Source organism: Dromaius novaehollandiae, chromosome 18, assembly GCF_036370855.1.
Source record: "Dromaius novaehollandiae isolate bDroNov1 chromosome 18, bDroNov1.hap1, whole genome shotgun sequence".
NCBI classification, from domain to species: Eukaryota; Metazoa; Chordata; class Aves; order Casuariiformes; family Dromaiidae; genus Dromaius; species Dromaius novaehollandiae.
The window spans coordinates 4,446,743-4,465,435 of record NC_088115.1 but is presented as its reverse complement, the minus strand read 5'-3'; the positions used below and the strand labels follow the sequence as shown (position 1 = coordinate 4,465,435).

The 18,693-nt window shown below is 66.1% G+C and overlaps 1 protein-coding gene across 1 annotated transcript; it reads left to right on the top strand.

Annotated features, from left to right (window-relative positions):
• The first annotated feature begins 1,327 nt into the window (after nucleotides 1–1,327).
• USP43 (ubiquitin specific peptidase 43) lies at nucleotides 1,328–17,861 on the top strand. Its single transcript, XM_026120597.2, has 15 exons — nucleotides 1,328–2,063; nucleotides 4,107–4,247; nucleotides 7,334–7,434; nucleotides 8,699–8,791; nucleotides 8,892–9,027; nucleotides 9,111–9,255; nucleotides 10,827–10,986; nucleotides 11,303–11,414; nucleotides 12,545–12,648; nucleotides 13,491–13,568; nucleotides 13,658–13,787; nucleotides 13,941–14,292; nucleotides 14,777–14,935; nucleotides 16,016–16,168; nucleotides 16,250–17,861. Exons 1-15 carry the CDS (start codon nucleotides 1,440–1,442, stop codon nucleotides 16,882–16,884), a joined length of 3,123 nt encoding a protein of 1,040 aa, XP_025976382.2. The 5' UTR covers nucleotides 1,328–1,439; the 3' UTR covers nucleotides 16,885–17,861.
• The last annotated feature ends 832 nt before the right edge of the window (nucleotides 17,862–18,693 follow it).

Here is an 18,693-nt window from a genome sequence, read left to right as displayed (position 1 = left end):
GGCCGGGGATGGCGGCCGCCTTCCTGGAGCCCAAAGTGAGGTGTCCAGAGGCCCCGAGGCCTGGGGCAGGGCTGCTCCCACGTCGCCTCCATCCCCCAGCGCAGCCGGACCTGGTGACCTGGTCAGGCTGCTCTGCCTGGGGCCGAGGGAGGCAAGAGCCGGGGGTCCGTGCTGGGGCGCGGAGGGGGCCAGCACGCCGCTCGGCCGCTCCTCCGGGAAAGGGACTGGCAAAGCCCCTCCGCCGCTGTGGCGTTCCCGTCCCCGTGCTGCGACGCTGCATCGTCCTCCCGAGCACAGCTGTCAGAGCGGCTCCGGCCCAGAGCGCATTTCAGGGCTGTTTGCGAGGGCAGGCGGGTCCCAGGCTCCCGCGTTGCTGGCATTGCCTGCCGGGATGTGAATTTTTCACAGCCCAGCTGCTGTTGGAAAAGCAAACCCTGCCGCACCGGCCCGTGTGCTGCTTCGCCACCCGTTTAAGCCAAGTGAAGGGTGAGGTGCCGCTGCAACACCCTCCCCGAGCCAGCGCGGGGCTCGTGCGACGCAGTCAGACAGACCAGGCGACTGATCCGGCTGAAAAGCAGCCGTCGAAACCCATCGGGTTTCCTCTGCCGGCGATGCCGCAGCCGGGGAGCAGGGACCGACCTCCTAGGCCACCCCCCGTCCCCGGGCAGCGAGGGCAGGGCTTGGCTGCCAGCCGCACGGGCTGGGGGGAGCGCAGCACCGTCCCGCCCTGCTGAACAGCAAAACCTGCGTTGCCTCCCTCCACCCGGCGAAGGGGGGGTCACCACCGTACGGCTGGGTCTGTCCCCGTCACCCCAGTGCGCTCAGCTCCCCCCAGACGAGGCCCAAAGCCAGCTCCCGCGTGCGGTGCCAGCCGTGGAGGGGTGACGCTGAGCTGGAGGTGGGAGTCCCTGCCAGGACTGGGGGGGACCTGGGTTTCGGGGCCCCGTGTGAAGCCCTGTTAGGTCACGGGCTGCCCCAAACCCTCGGTGTGACTGAGGCAGTGCCGAGCATCACCCCAGCACCCCAGCCGGGGGCATCCCGGGGCGGCGGGGCTGGGGCACCCCCGGGCAGTGCTGCCGGGGCAGAGGCGCTGGGACCCCCCGGGCACCGCCGAGGCCGCCCGGGCCCAGCGGGAGGCGGCGCAGCCGGGCCCGGCCACCGCCTATGCCGCCCGTCGCCGGCGGCAGCAGCAGCGGCGGCTGCCCGCTCCCTCCTCCCCCTCCTCCTCCTCCTCCTCCTCCTCGTCGCTCCTTTCTCTTTCCCTTCTCCCCAGCGCAGCCCGGCCCGGGGGAGGAGCCGGCCGCGCACACAAAACCGCCCGCCCGGCCCCGCCAGCCCCCGCACCGGCGGCGGCGGCAGCGGCGGCGCCCAGCGCGCCCGCCCGGGGCCATGAGCGCCGCGCCGGGGCGGCGGCAGGGCCGCGCCGGGCCGCGCCGGGCATGAGCGCGGCGGCCGCGGGGGGCGGCGGTGCTGGCGGCGGCCCCGGCCCCGGCCCCGGCCCCGGCCCCGGGCGCGGGCGGCGGCGCGGCGGGAGCCCGGCGCGGCGCAGGGGGGGCTCGCGGCGGCGCCGCGCCCTGCGCTCGCTCGGCAGCCTGGCGGGGCGGCTGCTGCGCACCTGGGCGCGCCTGGCCAGCGCCCGCCGCGCCCGCCGCGCCGCCGCCGAGGACGACGAGGGCGGCTTCGGGCGCGCCGAGCCCCCCGCGGCGCCCGGCAGCCCGCGGCGGCGGCAGGCGGCGGCGGCGGCAGCGCGGGGCCGCGGCGAGCTGGAGCCGGGGCCGCGGCGGGGCGCGGCGGAGGCGGCGGCCGGGGCCGGGGCTGGGACCGGGACCGGGACCGGGGCCGGGCGGCCGCCGGGCGCGCAGGGGCTGCGCAACCACGGCAACACGTGCTTCATGAACGCCGTGGTGCAGTGCCTGAGCAACACGGCGCCGCTCGCCGAGCTCCTGGCGCTGGGCCGCTACCGCGCCCGCGGCGCCCGCGCCGAGGTCACCCACCGCCTCGCCGCCCTCGTCCGCGCCCTCTGGACCCTCGACTACACCCCGCAGCTCTCCGCCGAGTTCAAGGTACCGCCCGCCCCTCTCCTGCGGCCCCCCGGCCCCGACGGTGCTGCCCGGCTCTGCCCTACCTGCAGCGCCCGGCCTCGCCGTGCCCGGCCCCGCCGCCCTCGCCTTAACTCTGCCCCCCGCGGGGGCAGCGCGCCGGGACACCCCCCCGGTTGCGGTGCCGGTGTCCAGTCCGGCTCTTCCCCCCCCCCCGCCCCCCCCCCGCCGGGCTCGGGACCCCGGAGCCGCCGCGCTGCAGTGCGAGTTCGCCCGAAGCGCTTCGAGGGCAGCGGGGCGGCGCGGGGAAGCTTTGCCCCATGCCGGGGCCCTCGGGGAGCGGCCTGCCGCGGGGGCTGATCCTGCAGGGCCGGTGCTCTCCGCTTTGCCTCCCTTCCTTCGCTGCCCGCTCCCACGGGGGAGCAGGCGGTGGTGATTCCCGCGGGAGCAGGCTGCTCCTCTCCCTCGCTTCCCTTGCAGCAACGCATCGAGCCCTCGCAACCCAGGGCCCGGCGTTTCCGTACCGTGCCCGCTCCTCCCAAACACGCGCCTAGGCACCGAGTGTGGAAAGCAAAGAGAAAAAAAAAAAAAACCATCCCACCTAAAAAAACTTTAGCCTTAACTTGGAATTTCCGCCCTCCGGGTGGTTATCTGTGTGTTGCATGAATTCCCAGCTCCGTCTCTTTTCTTTTTTTTAAATCTGCCTTTAAAATAAGATCTCTCGCGGCAATGTGAGAGCAGGGTGGATTTACGAGAGGCCGTAAAGCCCCGCAGCCCACTGAGCCGAGGCCGCAGCTTGCTTTATCTCCCGGCGCTCGCCGGCGTGGCGGAGGCTCCCACGGCGGCTTGGCTCCCTGCGCTGCGTGGGGCGCCCGCAGTGCTGGCGGCGAAGGTGCTTCGGGGCCCGATTTGGGGGTTGCAGGGGGTTTTGGGCTTCGCTTGGGGTGTTTCCCCGCGGAGGCATCATGGACGTGCCGCGGGCAGAGGTAGCAAAGCCGGGGAGGTTGCAGCCGATCCGACCGATCGCTCTGGCAGGTCCGAGCTTGCTCCATCAGCTGATTAAAGAAGGAAATTGCATGGCTGATTAGGATTTCTTCCAGTGCTGGCAAAGCAGAGGTTTCCAAGCTGAGCCGATGAAACAGCTCTTTGCTTTCCCTCCCTGAGAGCGAGGTGATCGCAGCCCATGTCCTCGGCCCGCTCAGAGCTGGCGGGTTTCCCTGGGCTCTCCAGGCTTCTTGCAAAGAGCAGGTTGCCCCCAGCGTGGGGCAAGATGTGCCCGGGCAGGATGGAGCTGCACGTTGGGCTGTGGGTTTCCCCGGGGCTCGGCACACCGGGCTGATGCAGCCTGCGAAGCTGCTGGGTGCAACTTTCCCTGCTTGATGGCAGGGGAAACTGAGGCACAGAGTGGCTGCGGGGCAGTGGGGGCCACTGCGGGGGTCGGGCACCAGCCACAGCGCTGGGTTCGCAAGGGCTGGGGCCACGAGCGGGGGGGTCTCTGGGGAATTAGAGGTTGTTTAAGGCTCTGCAGAGCCATTAGCCGATCAACTCTCTAATTAGGGAAGACGTCATTATGGGGATGTGCCAGCACCTCGATGGGCATTGCAGAGGGTGCTGAGCGCCTGGGCCTGCCCGGGATCCGGCAGGTGCCGGGGGGGGGTTAAATGGTGCCCCCCGCCCGCGGGGTTTGCTGGGCTGCACCAGCAGCCTGCGTCTCCGCTAGGCGTGCAGCATCGCTGGCATCGTCCCCTGGGTGGGGAAACTGAGGCACGGAGTGGCACAGGGTTGGCAGCGGGGCGATAGAGGAGCATCCTTGTTCCCCCGCGGGCTGCTGGCCTGGCGGGTGGGGGTGTCTCTAGGGCCCCCGGGGAGGGCTCGGGGAAGCGGCTTGGCTGCCAGCCAGCGAGAGCAAATCCCGGCACCGCGTGGCTCCGGCCAAGTTGTTTAATCTGCCCGGGCGCTGGCGGCGGGCCAGGCTGGCGCGGCGCCCGTTTGCGGGGAGGTGTGGGGCGTCCCGCGCCGAGTGCCAACGGCCCGGCCCCAGCGGCGCCCCGTGTCCTCGCCTTGCAGAGCATCGTCTCCGAGCACGGCGCCCAGTTCCGGGGCAACGCGCAGCACGACGCCCTCGAGTTCCTGCTCTGGCTGCTGGACCGTCTGCACGAGGACCTGGGCTCCGGCTCGCCCGCGCCCCAGCCCCGCCGCCACGACAAGGTGGGTGCCCGAGGGGCAAAGCAGCAATTACATCTCCCTCTGTGCAGCCGCGCTCACGGAGGCGCTCGGCGCCCGCGTCCCTGGACCAGCATCCCTCGTGGTCCAGACAAGAGGCTGAAATGGGCTTTTTGCCCTGGGGGCTCTGCGGTCACCCTTCCCACGGAAATTTTGGGCTCGCTTCGCGCCTGCGTGCCGGCTCTGAAGCCTGCTCCGGGGGTCGCTTCGGGCCGGGGTTACGCGCAGAAGGCGCTCACCCGCGCGGAGGCTTTGCAGAGTGGTCGGCGACTCGGGGCCGTGCGATGGAGCTGCCGGGGGGTTATTTTGCGGGGAGGAATATTTTTAAGCCGTCAAGCCAGAATAATGTGCTCTCGGGAGTCTGGAAAGCGGTGGCTGAGCATACGGCTGCCCTGCCGGGGAGAGGTTTTAAATAGCGCCGAAGCGGCCGCGAAGAGGAGGGTTTTGCGCCGCTTTCGGAGCCTGCGGCCGGAAGGACGCCGCAGCGGGGGCCCGGTTTGCCTGTGATGCAGCCCGCGCCCGAGCACGGGGAACTGGGTTAACGGGAAGGGGAAGGTGTGGGACGCGACCAGGGGGGCAGTGTGGGGTGCGGGGCGAAGAAAAACACCTTGTGGGTATTTAATGGTTATTTGATGGGATGGCTGATGGTCCTGGGTGCTTAAGGACCGGGCACCCTCCAGGACACGCTGCACGGCCGCGGCGCAGGAGCGGTCTGTGGGGCGCCCCGCTCTCAGGGGGGCTTGCTGCCCGCTGCGGCTTTTCCCCGGCGCCCTGGGGATAAGTGTAAAATTGCTGCCGGTGAAAACGTGCGAGTGACGTAGAATAAGTGAAGTGGCAAGCGGCGGCGAGGCCGGGCTGTCCTGAGAGTCGTGGGTCCGCGAGGAGCTGGTGTCATCCAGTAAAATGGGCTTGATTTTATTTATATATTAAAAGTATTTTTTAATATACATATATATATATAAAGATACATAAAGTAATATGTATAGCATTTTATATATATATATTATGTAGCCATAGCTCATTGTGTTGCTACACTTACTTGGGGACCGAAAGGGTCTCTGTGGCCACTGGCGCAGCCAGATGGGCCGGCGGCTCCGGGCGCTCCGATGGTTCCCCGGTTTTCCAGGAAGGGACACGGAGGCTGCGAGGATGAGCAGGAAGGCTGGCCGGGGGAGGATTTGAGCCCCAGGTTGCCGCGTCCCGAGCAAGCATCCTTCCCCTCCGGCGAGCTCCCTGGCTCCCCGGGGCCGTTGCGTGGCTGCAACAACTGCCCAGGCAGGGAGCGACCTCCGTATCTCGGTCTTATTGCACTTGCAGAGCGATTCCTTTCCAGCTGCCCATATCTACCTCTTTAATTATTATTTTTTTTAATTATTATTATTTTTATTGTTGTTCCCTTAGTTCTACCGATGCCCTCTTCAGGGATTGCTTGCCAGCCTTGTGCAAAAGGCTCATTAGCTTTCCAGGGCACCGAGCGCACGTCGCCAGGCGGATGACAATGACTCGATTCAGCAAACGCAGGTCATATTTTCCCAGCCGGTGGCCTGTCACCGCTCGTCACGTTTTCCTTCCCGTGGCTCCGCTAGCGCAGCTTGCACCCTTCCTCGCCGAGGGCCCTCGGAGTGAGCGGCTGAGATTTGTTTTCGGAGCCGGCTGGGTCCCGCAGGAGCACGGCCATGGGGCTCCGGTGCCCCCCTGTATTTGGGCTCCGCGTGCCCAGGGCAGGAGCAAACCTGATGCCTGGGCTCAGTCGCTGGCTGGCGGGCTGATTTGGGGATTTGCCCAAATCTTCTACCTTTGCCTTTTGTTCCCTCCGGAGATGGGAGGCCGGGGAGCCCCTGCCGCGGGCGCTCAGCGCTGCCCTTGCCTGACGGCGGGAGATAAAGCTACGGTAAAACAATTCCCTCCCTTTAGGTCCGCAGCTTTGGTCCGGGAAGGAGAGGTGGGTGGGAAAAGCTTTTTCTGCCCTGCAGAGCTTCTTGTTTTAAAACAACCAAAAGGTTTTTTTTGTGTTTTTGGTTTTTTTTTCTTTTTTCTGGCTGGCGGCGGAGGCCACAGGCTTGTCCTTGGCCAGGTCGGGTGTTGGCTGTGCTGGGCACATCTCGCCTCCCGGAGCCGTTGCCGGCACCAAGCAGCCAGGATCCCCCTAGATTGGCCAAAATAATCCCTTGCACGAGGCGGGTTTCACCGGGGCTGCAAACATCGGACGTGCATTTCATAGTCTGCCGGGCTCTGGGCGGTGCGTGCCGGGCTGCGGCTGGTGCTGGGCAGGGGACGGGGACGCCGGGGCCTTTCTGCCCGTCCGTGGGGCATCTCTGGTGGATCGGCTCCTCTCCCAGCCCCCTGCCTGCCGCTGGCCACACAGTGAGGAAAATGAGCGTATTTGACCTAAAAACCTGTTTTTTTTAAAAAAAATTATTTTTTTAAGTCGAAGCAGGATTTGCCTGGATCCTGCTCTCCCAGGGTACAAACGGTGCTCGCCCGCGGCGCGCCGAGCGTTTAATGGTCAGTGACCGATGAAGCCTCACGGTGGCTTTAGGACGCAGGGAAGGATGCGGTGGGCTCGTCCCGCTCCGGTGCTTCGCGGGGCAGGGAGGGAAGGAGGCCGTGCCGGAGGGACCCGGGCTGCCTAACGCTGCCAGCGGCGGCATCCAAGCTGCTCAGCCTCTGGCGTGGTTTTTCCCAAGCGCTTGTTTGCACGACCACCCTAACAGCCCGGTGCTGTCAGACCTACCCGGCAGGGATTTGCACCAGCGGGTGCTTTATTTATTTATTTATGTCTTTATTTGTTTAGCTTTCTGTTGCTGATCGTTTGCGTGAGGTTAGTTTGTGCAGCGTCCGCTTCTTGGAAGTGCAGTGCGTGCACCAGCTCTTCCCAGGCGCACGCGTGCGAACGGGTGCATTTGAGAGCCGGGGGGTGCCGGGTGCTGCGCGAGCCCCTCCGTGCTGGGGCCGTCGGCTGCGCCACGCTGGGGGGGGGGCCCCGGGCAGGACCCACCATCCGAGGTGGGACGCAGCGGCCTGGGCTTGCCGCAGCACCCGGCTCAGCCCGCTCGTCTCTCCCTCCGCAGCCCGGCCCAGACGAGAGCGGCGACGCCGGCAGCGCCCCGCCGGCCGCCCGGCCGCCCCGCGGCCCCAGCTTCGTGCAGAGCCACTTCCAGGCACAGTACAGGTGAGCGGGGGGCGCGGGGGGCTGGACGCGGCGCGGGGCCGGAGCCGGGGCCGTGCTTGCAGCCGGAAGGCAGCTTTCGCTGGGACGGCGGGTTTTGCTTGGCGGCGGCAGGGTTGCTGCAGAAGCAAACGGATTTGCTGAGCCTGCGAGAGCTTGGCCGCTCCGTCCGCGGGGTCGTGGCCGAGGCTGCTGGCTCCGTGCATCCCCGTGGTGGCCTTCCTCCCGTCCCTCCTCCTCGGTGCCGGGAAGGGCTGCGGGTCTGGAGGGGAGCTCTGGGTGTGGACGCCGAGGGTCGTGGCTGGCATTGCAAGCCCCGCCGCCTCTCACGGTTAATTCCTCACCGGATCGAAAGGAAAGTGCTTGAATTTCCATTAATTTCTGCTCCGATCTGCACGTCAAAGCTTGTCTGTATGCAAAAAGACCTGTTAATTTGTGCAGCTGCTTCCCTCGGAGCTCGGCGGGTCTTAGAGGTGACAGATAACTAGGGCTCCAACCAGAAAGGATTTTGATTTGGTTTTTAATTTATTTCTCTCCTTTTTGCTGAATAAAAAAGGGAGGGGGGGAACACAAAGGAATTAAAACAAAAGGGCGAGGTAAGCACGTTGTTGGCATTAAATATTAATTTCAGCCCAGCTTTGATGGGCTTCCCTACCTTCCCGGGTAGGGAATGTGCCAGGAAGGCTGCCCGGGCGGCAGCGAGGCGAGGACCTTCCCGGCGTCCCCTCCTAACGGGGCTGGCGCCCCCCTGCCGCGGTTCTGCAGCACCCTGCAATCGGCTGAGGAGGGTCTGATGAATTAAACAGGACAGCGAATACAACAAGGGCGCTAGGCTTGCTCTGACTTAACTTCCTGTGGAGTTCGGTTTGAGATTGCGACCCACTCTGGCTGCCTGGAGTGGGAGAAGGCTGCTGGCGGGGCTGAGTGTGGCGCCCGGGCAGGGCAAGCATGTCCAAGTGGGGCCTCGGTGCCACCGAGCTGCAGCAAAACTGTTGTGGCAGGTGCCATTGGTAGGTTTCAGAGTGAACGGCCCAGTGGGGAGACTCTTGTCATCCTGAGAGGGCTCTTCACACAGCGCCGGGGCACGTGGTGGAAGTGCAAACCGCAAAAAGCAATTTGATGGAGTCCTGGAAGAAAAAATCTGTTAGATATAAAAAATATCCGCACTCCGAGCTGCCGGGCCGGAGAGGCAGGGGGCGGCCCGGGGCGCCCTGGGGCGCGGGTCCGGCCGAGAGCAGGCGGCAGCGCGGCGGCTCTTGTCCCGCAGGTCCTCGCTGACGTGCCCGCACTGCCGCAAGCAGAGCAACACCTTCGACCCCTTCCTGTGCGTCTCGCTGCCGATCCCCCCGCGGCAGACCAGGTGAGCCGCCGCCGCGCCGGGCCGCACCGGGGAGCCCCGCGGCCTGCGGGGGCCGGGCGCTGGCGGCGCCGCCCTCACGCGCCCTCCCCGTCTCCTGCAGGCCGCTGAACGTCACCTTGGTCTTCCAGTGCAAGAGCCAGCGGTTCGTGCGGGTGGGCCTGGCCGTGCCGCTCCTCAGCACCGTGGCCCGGCTGCGGGAGATGGTGGCGGCGGAGGGCAGGATCCCCCCGGAGCAGGTAGGGAGGCCCGCGGGCGCCCCGCGCGCTGCCCCCCCCCCCCCGCCTCCTCCCGGCGCGGCTGACGGCCCCGCGGCCCGCAGGTGATCCTGGCGGAGGTGTGCCCCGCCGGCTTCCGGCGCTCCTTCTCCGACGAGGAGCAGCTCAGCGCCATCGCCGAGGGCGCCAGCGTCTACGCCTTCCAGCCGCCCCTGCCCCTCGGCCGCGGCGGCTCCCTCCGCCTCGCAGGTACCGCCGGCCCCTCGCGCCCCAGGGCCGGGGGTGGGGGGACAGGCCCGGCCGGTGGTGGTGGTGGGGGGGTACCTGCTCTGCTCTGATTGGGTGGGGGCACTGCGCTCTGATTGGTGGGAGAAGGATACTCGCTCTGCTGTGATTGGTGCCAGGCAGGTGCGCTGCACTGTGATTGGCAGGAGGCTGATAGTGTCTCTGCTGTGATTGGCGGGAGATGGATACACTGCTGTGGTTGGTGCCAGGCAGGTGCGTTGCACTGTGATTGGTGGGAGACAAATACTCGCTCTTCTGTGATTGGTCAGAGGCAGGTGAACCGCACTGTGATTGGTGGCAGTCAGATACTCACTCTGCTGTGATTGGTGCCAGGGAGGTGCCTTGCACTGTGATTGGTAGGAGACAAATACTCACTCTGCTGTGATTGGTCAGAGGCAGGTGTGCTGCACTGTGATTGGTGGGAGTCAGATACTTGCTCTGCTGTGATTGGTGCCAGGGAGGTGCCTTGCACTGTGGTTGGTGGGAGTTGGATATTCACTTTGCTATGATTGGTGCCAAGCAGGTGCACTGCACTGTGATTGGTGGGAGATGGATACTGGCTTTGCCATGATTGGTCAGAGGCAGGTGTGCTGCACTGTGATTGGTGGGAGTCAGATACTCGCTCTGTTATGCTTGGTGCCAGGCAGGTGCGCTGCACTGTGATTGGTAGGAGGCTGATAGTGTCTGTGCTGTGATTGGTGGGAGGCAGGTGCACTGCACTGTGGCTGGTGGGAGTCGTATACTTGCTCTGCTGTGATTGGTGCTACGCAGGGGCACTGCACTGTGATTGGTGGGAAACAAATACTTGCTCTGCTGTGATTGGTCAGAGGCAGGTGTGGTGCACTGTGGTTGGTAGGAGGCTGATAATGTCGCTGCTGTGATTGGTGGGAGGCAGGCAAACTGCGCTGCGGTTGGTGGGAGTCAGATACTCATTCTGCTGTGATTGGTCAGAGGGAGATGTGCTGCCCTGTCATTGGTGGGAGACTGGTATTCTCATTACTGTGTTTAGAGGCAGCTGTGTGGCACTGTGATTGGTGGGAGGCTCATAGCATCTCTGCTGTGATTGGTCAGAGCCAGGTGTACTTTCTCGTGATCAGTAGGAGACTGTAATTCTCCTTACTCTGATTGGTCAGAGGTGAGGATACTCCACCGGGATTGGCTGGACACTGCTGGTGCCTCCTCTGTGATTGGTGGGAGGCAGGTGCGCTGCACTGTGATTGGTGGGGGGGAGTTGGGACTCTTAGGGAGCTGGCAGGCTGCGGGACTGGGGGGGCCCTGAGCGGGTGCAGCTGGGAGCAGCTGCAGCCTCTGCCCCTTTCGCGGGGGCTGGCACCAGCACCCCCCATTTTGTGCCTGGCCGGATCCTGCCTGAATTCCAGGCTCCGATGCCTAAACAGGAACCCCTTGACTGGACAACACAGGAGGAGACGGCGGGGAGCGGTCGGGGCGGCGCGGGGCCGGTGCCATGGGGCCGTCCCCGCCCCGCTGGCCTGTCCCGGGCGGGCGTCCTCCCGCCGTGCCGCTTGGCTTTGCAGGGTGCCCGCTGAGCCTGCCGTCCTCGCCCAACGCCGCCGAGCCCGAGGGGCAGCGCTTGCCGCCGGCGGCCCTCTCCTCCGAGTGCCTGCACCGCGGCGCCGGCGGCCGCGTCCTGCTGCTCCTCTGCAACACGGCCGGCGCCGGCCCGCAGGCCACCAGGTAGGTGCCCCCGCTGCCGCTGGCCCTGGCGTGCGGGGGGAGCGCTGGGGCCGCGGGGAGGAGGCGAGCGTGCCGCTGCAGGCGCTTCGAAGCCGTCGCCACGAGGCGCTTTGGTGCATCCCCTGCCTGCGCTGGCCTCATCACTCCCTGCACTGCGCTGGTCTGCTGCGGTGAGCGGCACATGCTGCGCTGGGTCCCTGCCACCCGGTGCCCGGTGTGCGGCCTGGTGGGGATTTCGTGTTTCTTCGCCTCCCGATGCCGTGGGGATGGCCGGCGGGCTCCCCTCCCTCACTGCGGGGTTGCCGTCCCTCCCCAGGTTTGGACCACCGCTGGTGATGCGAGAGGACCGAGGCATCTCCTGGGAGCAGCTCCAGCAGTGCATCCTGGCCAAAATGCGCTACCTGATGAGGAGCGAGGTCCAGCCACAGGTGAGCGCTGCTTCGGGCCCCGGGCTGAGGCTGGGGGCACCAGTGGGAGAGGTGTCTCTCGTCTATCCGATCTCAGCCCCGCGCTGAGCCAGGCGTTCTTCTCACACTGGGGATGGAGCTGTTGGGTGGCCATGGTGGAGCTGTGGGGTGGCTGTGATGTACTCATGGGGTCATCGTGGTGTGGCCATGGTGGAGCCATGGGTGGTCATCGTAGAGCCATGAGTGGCTGTGGTTTAGCCATGGGTAGCCATGGTTTAGACATGGGTGGCCATGGGAGAGCCATGGATGACTGGTGGAGCCATGGGTGACCATGGTGTTGCTATGGGTGGCTGTGGTTTAGCCATGGGTGGCCAAGGTGTCACCCCAGTGACTGCAGCGTCATCCTGGGTGGTCATGGTGGACCCATGGGTGACCGTAATGTTGCTGTGGGTGGCCGTGGTGGAGCCTGGCTCACAGGGGCTTTCATGGTGCCTCCCCAGGCTGATAACTGCCCCCAGCCTCACGGCAAAGCCATTCCCAGTCCAGCCACCCTGCCAAGCGCTTGAGTGCCACTGTCTGTGGGGCGCTGTGGGTCCCCAAGCAGCCACCAAGCCGGGGGTGGGGGGACACCGCCAAGCTGGAGCCCCGCAGAGCCCCGTCTGGCCCCGTCCCCCGCCGGCTGACGGGAAAAGGCCAGCAATGAAGAAACGTTAAGGGCAACGTGACGTTTTGCTCTTTGTGGAGACAGAGGCCAAAATCTCCGAGGTGGCTGCGGCTCAATTATAAACTTTTGATCTACTTATTTAAAGCATTACAACAACCTGCAGGGATAAAAGATGAATTTTAAATGTAACATTAATTTTTGTGCATGTTAATCTCCTTTCATATTTGTTCCGAGTGGATAGCATTTTAATTAAATTATAGCTTATTAAATCATAATCGGAAGCCACTTGGGACCCGAGATTAAATTCCCGTACAAAATGAAGATAGATTATTGCATCCAAACCCCAAATTGCGGCTAGACGCTTCGCCGAGTCTGCGCTCCCCTGCGAGCCGTGCGGGGAACGAAGGCAGAGGAGCGAGGACGGGGGCCCTCGGGGCGCCTTTCCGGCCCCGGTGCCTGCTGAGGCCTCTCGCCGTTTCCCCGGCAGGGCGCCGGAGCCCTCTTCCGCATCCGCGTGGCCGGCGGCTCCGTGGCCTGCAGCTACCTCTCGCCGCAGGACGCCCGGCCCCTCTGCCACCCGGCCGTGGACAGGTAGGGGCAGGATGGTGCCGGCTGGCATGGGAATTGCCCCCAGATGCCCAGGCTGCTCCCCGGCAGCTCTGTTCCCATCGGGGACGCGGGTCCCACGAGCCGCAGCCTCCGCAGCCTTGTTGCGTCAGCCACCGTTGGGTGGAGGCGTCCCCCGGGGGTGGCCGTGATGGAGATGGCCCTGCCGGGCCAGGGGGTGTCCCTAGGGGTGGCACAGGCGGGGTTGGGGACCCGGTGCCTCTTAGCATCCCTCCGGTGCAGCGTGCTCCCGGGGGGAGCCGGCAGCGTCTCTGGGCGCCACGTGCCACCGGCGGGCGCCAAGTGACACGAACCCGTCCCCTTTCGAGGGCTGCAGGGTCTGGGGGCTCGGGGCACCTCCCTGCTCCAGTGCGGGGCCGAGGCGGCCGGGCAGGCAGAGCCCTGCGCCCAGGGCCCAGCCATCTGTGGAGGGGGGGAGGAGGAGGAGGAGGCAGAGGTGATGCCATACTGCATGCATCGTCCAGGCATGGCGGAGTTGCCTGTCCAAGGAGGACGTGCCAAAACGCAGCCCCTTGCAGGGTGCGGCAGTTTGCAGCAGCCGGTTAGGCCCGAAGGGAAGCCGGCACCGGCTCGCTTCGGCTGCGGAGAGGCGTCGGGAGCCGCCGTGCCAGCTGTTTGCAGCTCGCCGCCTGGCACCCCCCGCCAGCGGGCTGCCTCGGTTTCCCCCCGCAGCCCCTCCGGTGGGGCGGGGGGCTCAGCCCCAGCTCCCGACCGTGCTCAGGCCCGGCCTCGGGGGTGGGGGTCTGGCGGCAGGCAAGCGGGGCCACATCTGGCACCGGCCCTGACGCCCGCCGCCGCCCCCGCAGGGCACTGCAGCTGGGCGGCCCCGGCGGCCCTCCCCACGTGAAGCTGACGGTGGAGTGGGACGCCGGCACCAAAGAGCGGTGAGTCCCGCGCGCCCGGGCTCTGCGGTGGGTGGGACAGCGTGGGGGGGGGGGGTCTGAGCACCCTCTACGTTGTGTCCCCCCCACAGCCTCTTCGGCAGCATCCAGGAGGAGGTGGTGCAGGACGCGGAGAGCGTGAGGCTGCAGCAGCAGGCGCATCAGCAGCAGCACAGCTGCACGCTGGACGAATGCTTCCAGCTCTACACCAAGGAGGAGCAGGTATGGGGACGGGTGCATCGGGGACGGGTGCATCGGGGACGGGTGCAGCGGGCAGGCTCACAAGCAGACGTGGCACTGGCCCGGCCCCGGGGAGCTCAGCGCCGTGCCGCACTCACGCCGGAGCGCCGCGCTGACGGCGTGCGCTGTCCCCAGCTGGCCCCGGACGACGCGTGGCGCTGCCCCCACTGCAAAGTGCTGCAGCAGGGCATGGTGAAGCTGAGCCTCTGGACGTTGCCCGACATCCTCATCATCCACCTCAAGCGCTTCCGCCAGGTGGCTGAGCACAGGCACAAACTCACCACGCTGGTGCAATTCCCCCTGCGGGGGCTCGACATGGCCCCCCACGTGGCCCAAAGGGGCCAGGCGCCCAGCAAGCAAGCGCCGGGCCACTGGGCGCCCTGGAAGGCCCCGCTGTGCCTGCCCGAGAGCTGCCAGCTCGACTACCTCTACGACCTGTACGCTGTCTGCAACCACCACGGCAGCATGCAGGGCGGCCACTACACGGGTGAGCGTCCGGCGCGGGGCTGGGGGGTGCCGTGGGGCTGGGGGGCACCGCAGGGCGACGAGCTGCAGGGCATGGCACTGAGTTTGGGATGCGCTGCAAGGGGATCTGCCGTGGGGCACACCATGGGGTTTGGGGTCCGGGGGGCTGTGCTGTGGGTCATGATGCGAGATTTGGGGTGCACTGCAATGGGGCATGCTCTGGGGCTCAGGGTGCAATGCGGGGGGGGGGCTGTGCCGTGGGGCATGACGTGAATTTGGGAGGTGCTGCCGGGGCACACGGCCAGGGCATGGCGTGAGGCTCGGAGTGCACTGCAACAGGCTGTGCTCTGGGGCACGGCAGGGGGGCACTGCAGGGGGGTGATGTCCCGTGGGGCACGGCGTGGGTGCAGGGTGCACCGCGGGGGGAAACGCTGCATACACACGCTGCCTGGGGTGGGGCCGGGACATGGCCGACCCCGCGTGGCCCTCACCCGCGCCGCCCCCAGCCTATTGCTGCAACTCGCTGGACGGGCGGTGGTACAGCTACGACGACAGCACGGTGGAGGGGGTGCAGGAGGACGAGGTGAGCACCCGCAGCGCCTACATCCTCTTCTACCAGCGCAGGAACGCCATCCCCGCCTGGTCGGCCAGCAGCTCCGTGAGAGGTGAGCAGGGCCTGCTGCGCTGCCAGATGTGCGTGTATGTGCACGTGCTTGCACACGCGTCATGCACAGGATCATGTACACGTGTGTGTGCACACACCCATGCAGAGTACAGCCAAATGCGCACGCATGCGTGCACTTGCACACACAACATGGTGTGTGCACACAGTCACAGCACAGATGAATGCACACCTACACATGTATGTACAGTATAGTGTATTCGCACTTATACACGCAGTCACACAGTGCAGCTGAATGCACACCCATGCCTGCGTGCCGCCGATGCATGTGTGCCATCCATGCAGACGATGGTGTGTGCACCCATACGGTCAGAGAGCGCAGCTGAATGCACACTCACACACACACACTGTGGTGTGCCCACACATGCAGAGTCACACAGCACAGCTGAATGTGCACATATATGTGCGGTGTGGTGCATACACACACACACACACAGAGTCATGCATAGAGCACAGCCAAATGCACAGGCATGCCTGCGCATGCACACCCATGCACAAACAGGCAAGCTGGCACACACAGAGCACACCGAAAGGCCGTGTATGCATATGCATGCACACGCATGCATGCACAGTGGAGCAGACACATGGTCACACAACACAGCTCAATGCACACACGTGCACGCAGGTGCATGCACACAGCCACACACAGCACAGCTGAACGAGTGTGGCATGGCAGAAACACTGCACAGCAGGCTTGTGTACACTGCACGCTCATGTGCACATGTGTGCAAGCATGGCAGGCTCACCATCACACAAACACCTGCACGGACTCCGGGGCACAAAGGCTGCATGGACACATGCACACCTGCACTCGTGCATGTGTACACATACATGTGCATGCACACCTGTGTGTGCATGCACGCACACAGCCCCATGCAGCCCCCCCAGAGCTGCAGACGCACTCACAGCCCCCTACCCCCAGCCCCCGTGCAGCGCCCTGTCCCGGGGACTGTGGGCCTCTTGCTGGTGCTCAGCTGTCGCCGGCATCCCTGGGGCCGGCACGCGCCTCGGCACCCTGTGCCCTCGGCTCGCCCGCCCTGGCATGACCTCTCGCTCCCCGCAGGCTCCACCAGCTCGTCCCTGTCCGATCACTGGGTGTCACGGCTCGGCGGCCAGCGGGAGAGCGGGGCGTCGCGGGGCTCTGCCGCCTGCCCCTCGCTGCCCGGCGCCCCCGACTCGCCTGGCTTCCCCGACGCCGCCGGCAGCCTGAAGAAAGGTGAGCGGCGGGGGCGAGGGGGCTGCGGCCGCCGGGGGCAGTGGTGCCATGGGCGCCCACCTCCCCGCGCCTCTCTTGCAGGAGGCTTCGAGGCGAGGCCCCCCGTGCGGGGCCTCCAGCGCCGCAGCGTCAGCATGAAGCTGTCGCCCGCCAAGGCCGAGGCGGGTGCTGCCGCCAGGCCACCGCCGCGCTGGTCCTTCGCCTCGCGGGAGCGGGGCGCCTCCGGCGAGCTGGTCGCCTACCTGGAGTCGGGGCGCCGGCCCCGCTTCACCCACGCCGCCATCCTGCCCCAGGCCCCGGGGGACGGAGCCGGCGCCCTGGGGACACCCGAGGGGACAGAGCTGCTGCATGGAGGCCTGCGGCCGCCCCCCAGCACCCCCACAGCGGCAGGGCTGCCGGGCCGCGCTGGGGAGCCCGCCCGCGGGACGCCGCCGGGGGGTTCAGAGGCCACGGGGCCAGGCGGGCGGCCGGGCCGCCAGGGCCCTGTGGCGCTGCCCCATGGCCGCCCCCAGCTGCAGGCCGAGCGGCTGTCGCCGTGCTCTGGTGGTGCCACCGCCGCCGCGCGGGCCGAGCGCAGCCTGCGGCGCTCGGCGTCGCTGGGCCCGGGCGGTGAGGGGCCCCCGGCCCGGCGACCCCCCGGCGGCCCCCCGCCGCGGCCCCGCTACCACAGCGCCTCGCTGGGCAGGAGGAAAGCGGTGCCTGAATCCAGCTTCTGAGGCGGCATGGCGCCCGGCGGCATGGCCCGTGGCCTCTGGGTGCCATGATGGTGGCTGGGTGCTGTGATGGCCGCTAGGTGCCACCATGGCCCCGGGTGCTGTGATGGCACCTGGGCACCATGACCACTGCACCCCACGTTGGGCCCTGGGCCCTGCCATGGCTGCTGGGTGCCACGTGGCCACTGGGCACCATGACCACTGGGTGCTACCATGGCCCCTGGTTGCCGCCATGGCTGCTGGGTGCTACGCTAGCTACTGGGTGCCATGACCACTGGGTGCCCTGATGTCCCCTGGCTGCTGCCATGGTCCCTGGTTGCCACCTGTCCACTGGGTGCTCTGACCAGTGGGTGCTGTGATGGCCCCTGGGTGCTGCCATGGCTGCTGTGTGCCACCTGGCCACAGGGTGCCATGACCACTGGGTGCCATAGTGTGGCCCCTGGGTGCCACCATGGCTGCCACCTAGCCACTGGGTGCCATGACCAGTGGGTGCTGTGATGATCAGTGGGTGCTGTGATGGCCCCTGGGTGCTACCATGGTCCCTAGGTGCTGCTATGGCTGCAGGGTGCCACCTCACCACTGGGTGCCATGAGCACTGGGTGCCACAGTGGCCCCTGGGTGCTGCCATGGCCCCTGGGTGCCACCAGGCCCCGCGGACACACAGACCGGTGCTCCTTTTTCAATCCATGCCTTAATAGGGACCGAGCACAATGCGGGTGGGGGCTCGTAGGGTCCAAGGGGAGAGAGGGATGTCTGGAGGGAGAGTATTTATTATATAAGGAGAGAGTTTTATCCAGAGACGCTTTTTGTTTTCTAAAAGGCGGCTATTTTGGTACGGCGGGGCTGCGGGAGGGGGATCGTTCCCACACTAAGGTCTATGCAATAAGCGATTCTTCCACCCAGCTTTTGTACGTGGGGTATCTGCGGGCCGCAGCCCTCCACATTTTGCAGCTCTTTCTATTAAAGACCCGTGAAAGGCATTCAGTGTTGCGCGTGCGTGCGGTGGGGGCTGCCTGGTGTGCTCGAGGGGCTGTTTCCCGGGGCTGCCCACCTACCCTGGGGCAGGAAGGGCTCCCTGCTGCTCTGATGCCTTTCTGCTCCGGACGTGGGCTGCACTGTGCCTGAGGGCCCTGGCGATTGGGGCCTGGGGCAGCACTCAGCTTTAGCATCAGCATTGCTGGCACAAGCTCTTCTCTGGCCCACATGAAAGCCCAGCTGTTCCTGGGGGGCAGGATTTGGGCTCACTGGCACCCCGGTGAGCTCCACACCCTGGTGCCACGGGGAGCAGCCATGGTGCCTCCACCCATCTCCCTTGGCATACCTGGAAGAGTCGAGGCCCCCGATAACATCGAGCATGAGGGAGGATGGTGGGCAGGCCAGCTGCAACGTGGCTGTGCGGTCAGCGTTGGCTGGCTTCTGTCTTCCCCTTGGTGGCTGTGTGCCTGGTATGAGACACTCCCCCCCCAGGGCAGGTGGTGGCCCCAGGAGCAACCAGATCCATGGTACCATGTCCTGCTGCATGGAGGGCCATGCCTACTGCGTCAGCTGGTGCAGCCACAGCAGGAGACTGAGGTGGAGATGGAGGATGCAAATGTGGAGATGCAGTTGGGGTGGAAGTGGAGGAGATGAAGATAGAGAAGACTGAAGTGGTGGAGGTGGAGTTGGGGAAGGTGAATGTGGAGGAGGTGGAGGAAACAGGTGGGATTGAGTGGGATGGATCTGGAGATGGAGGTGGAAGTGGGGTTGGGGGTGGTAGTGGAGATTGAGGTTGACGTGGGGTTGGGACAGAGGTAAAGTTGGAGTAGATGAATA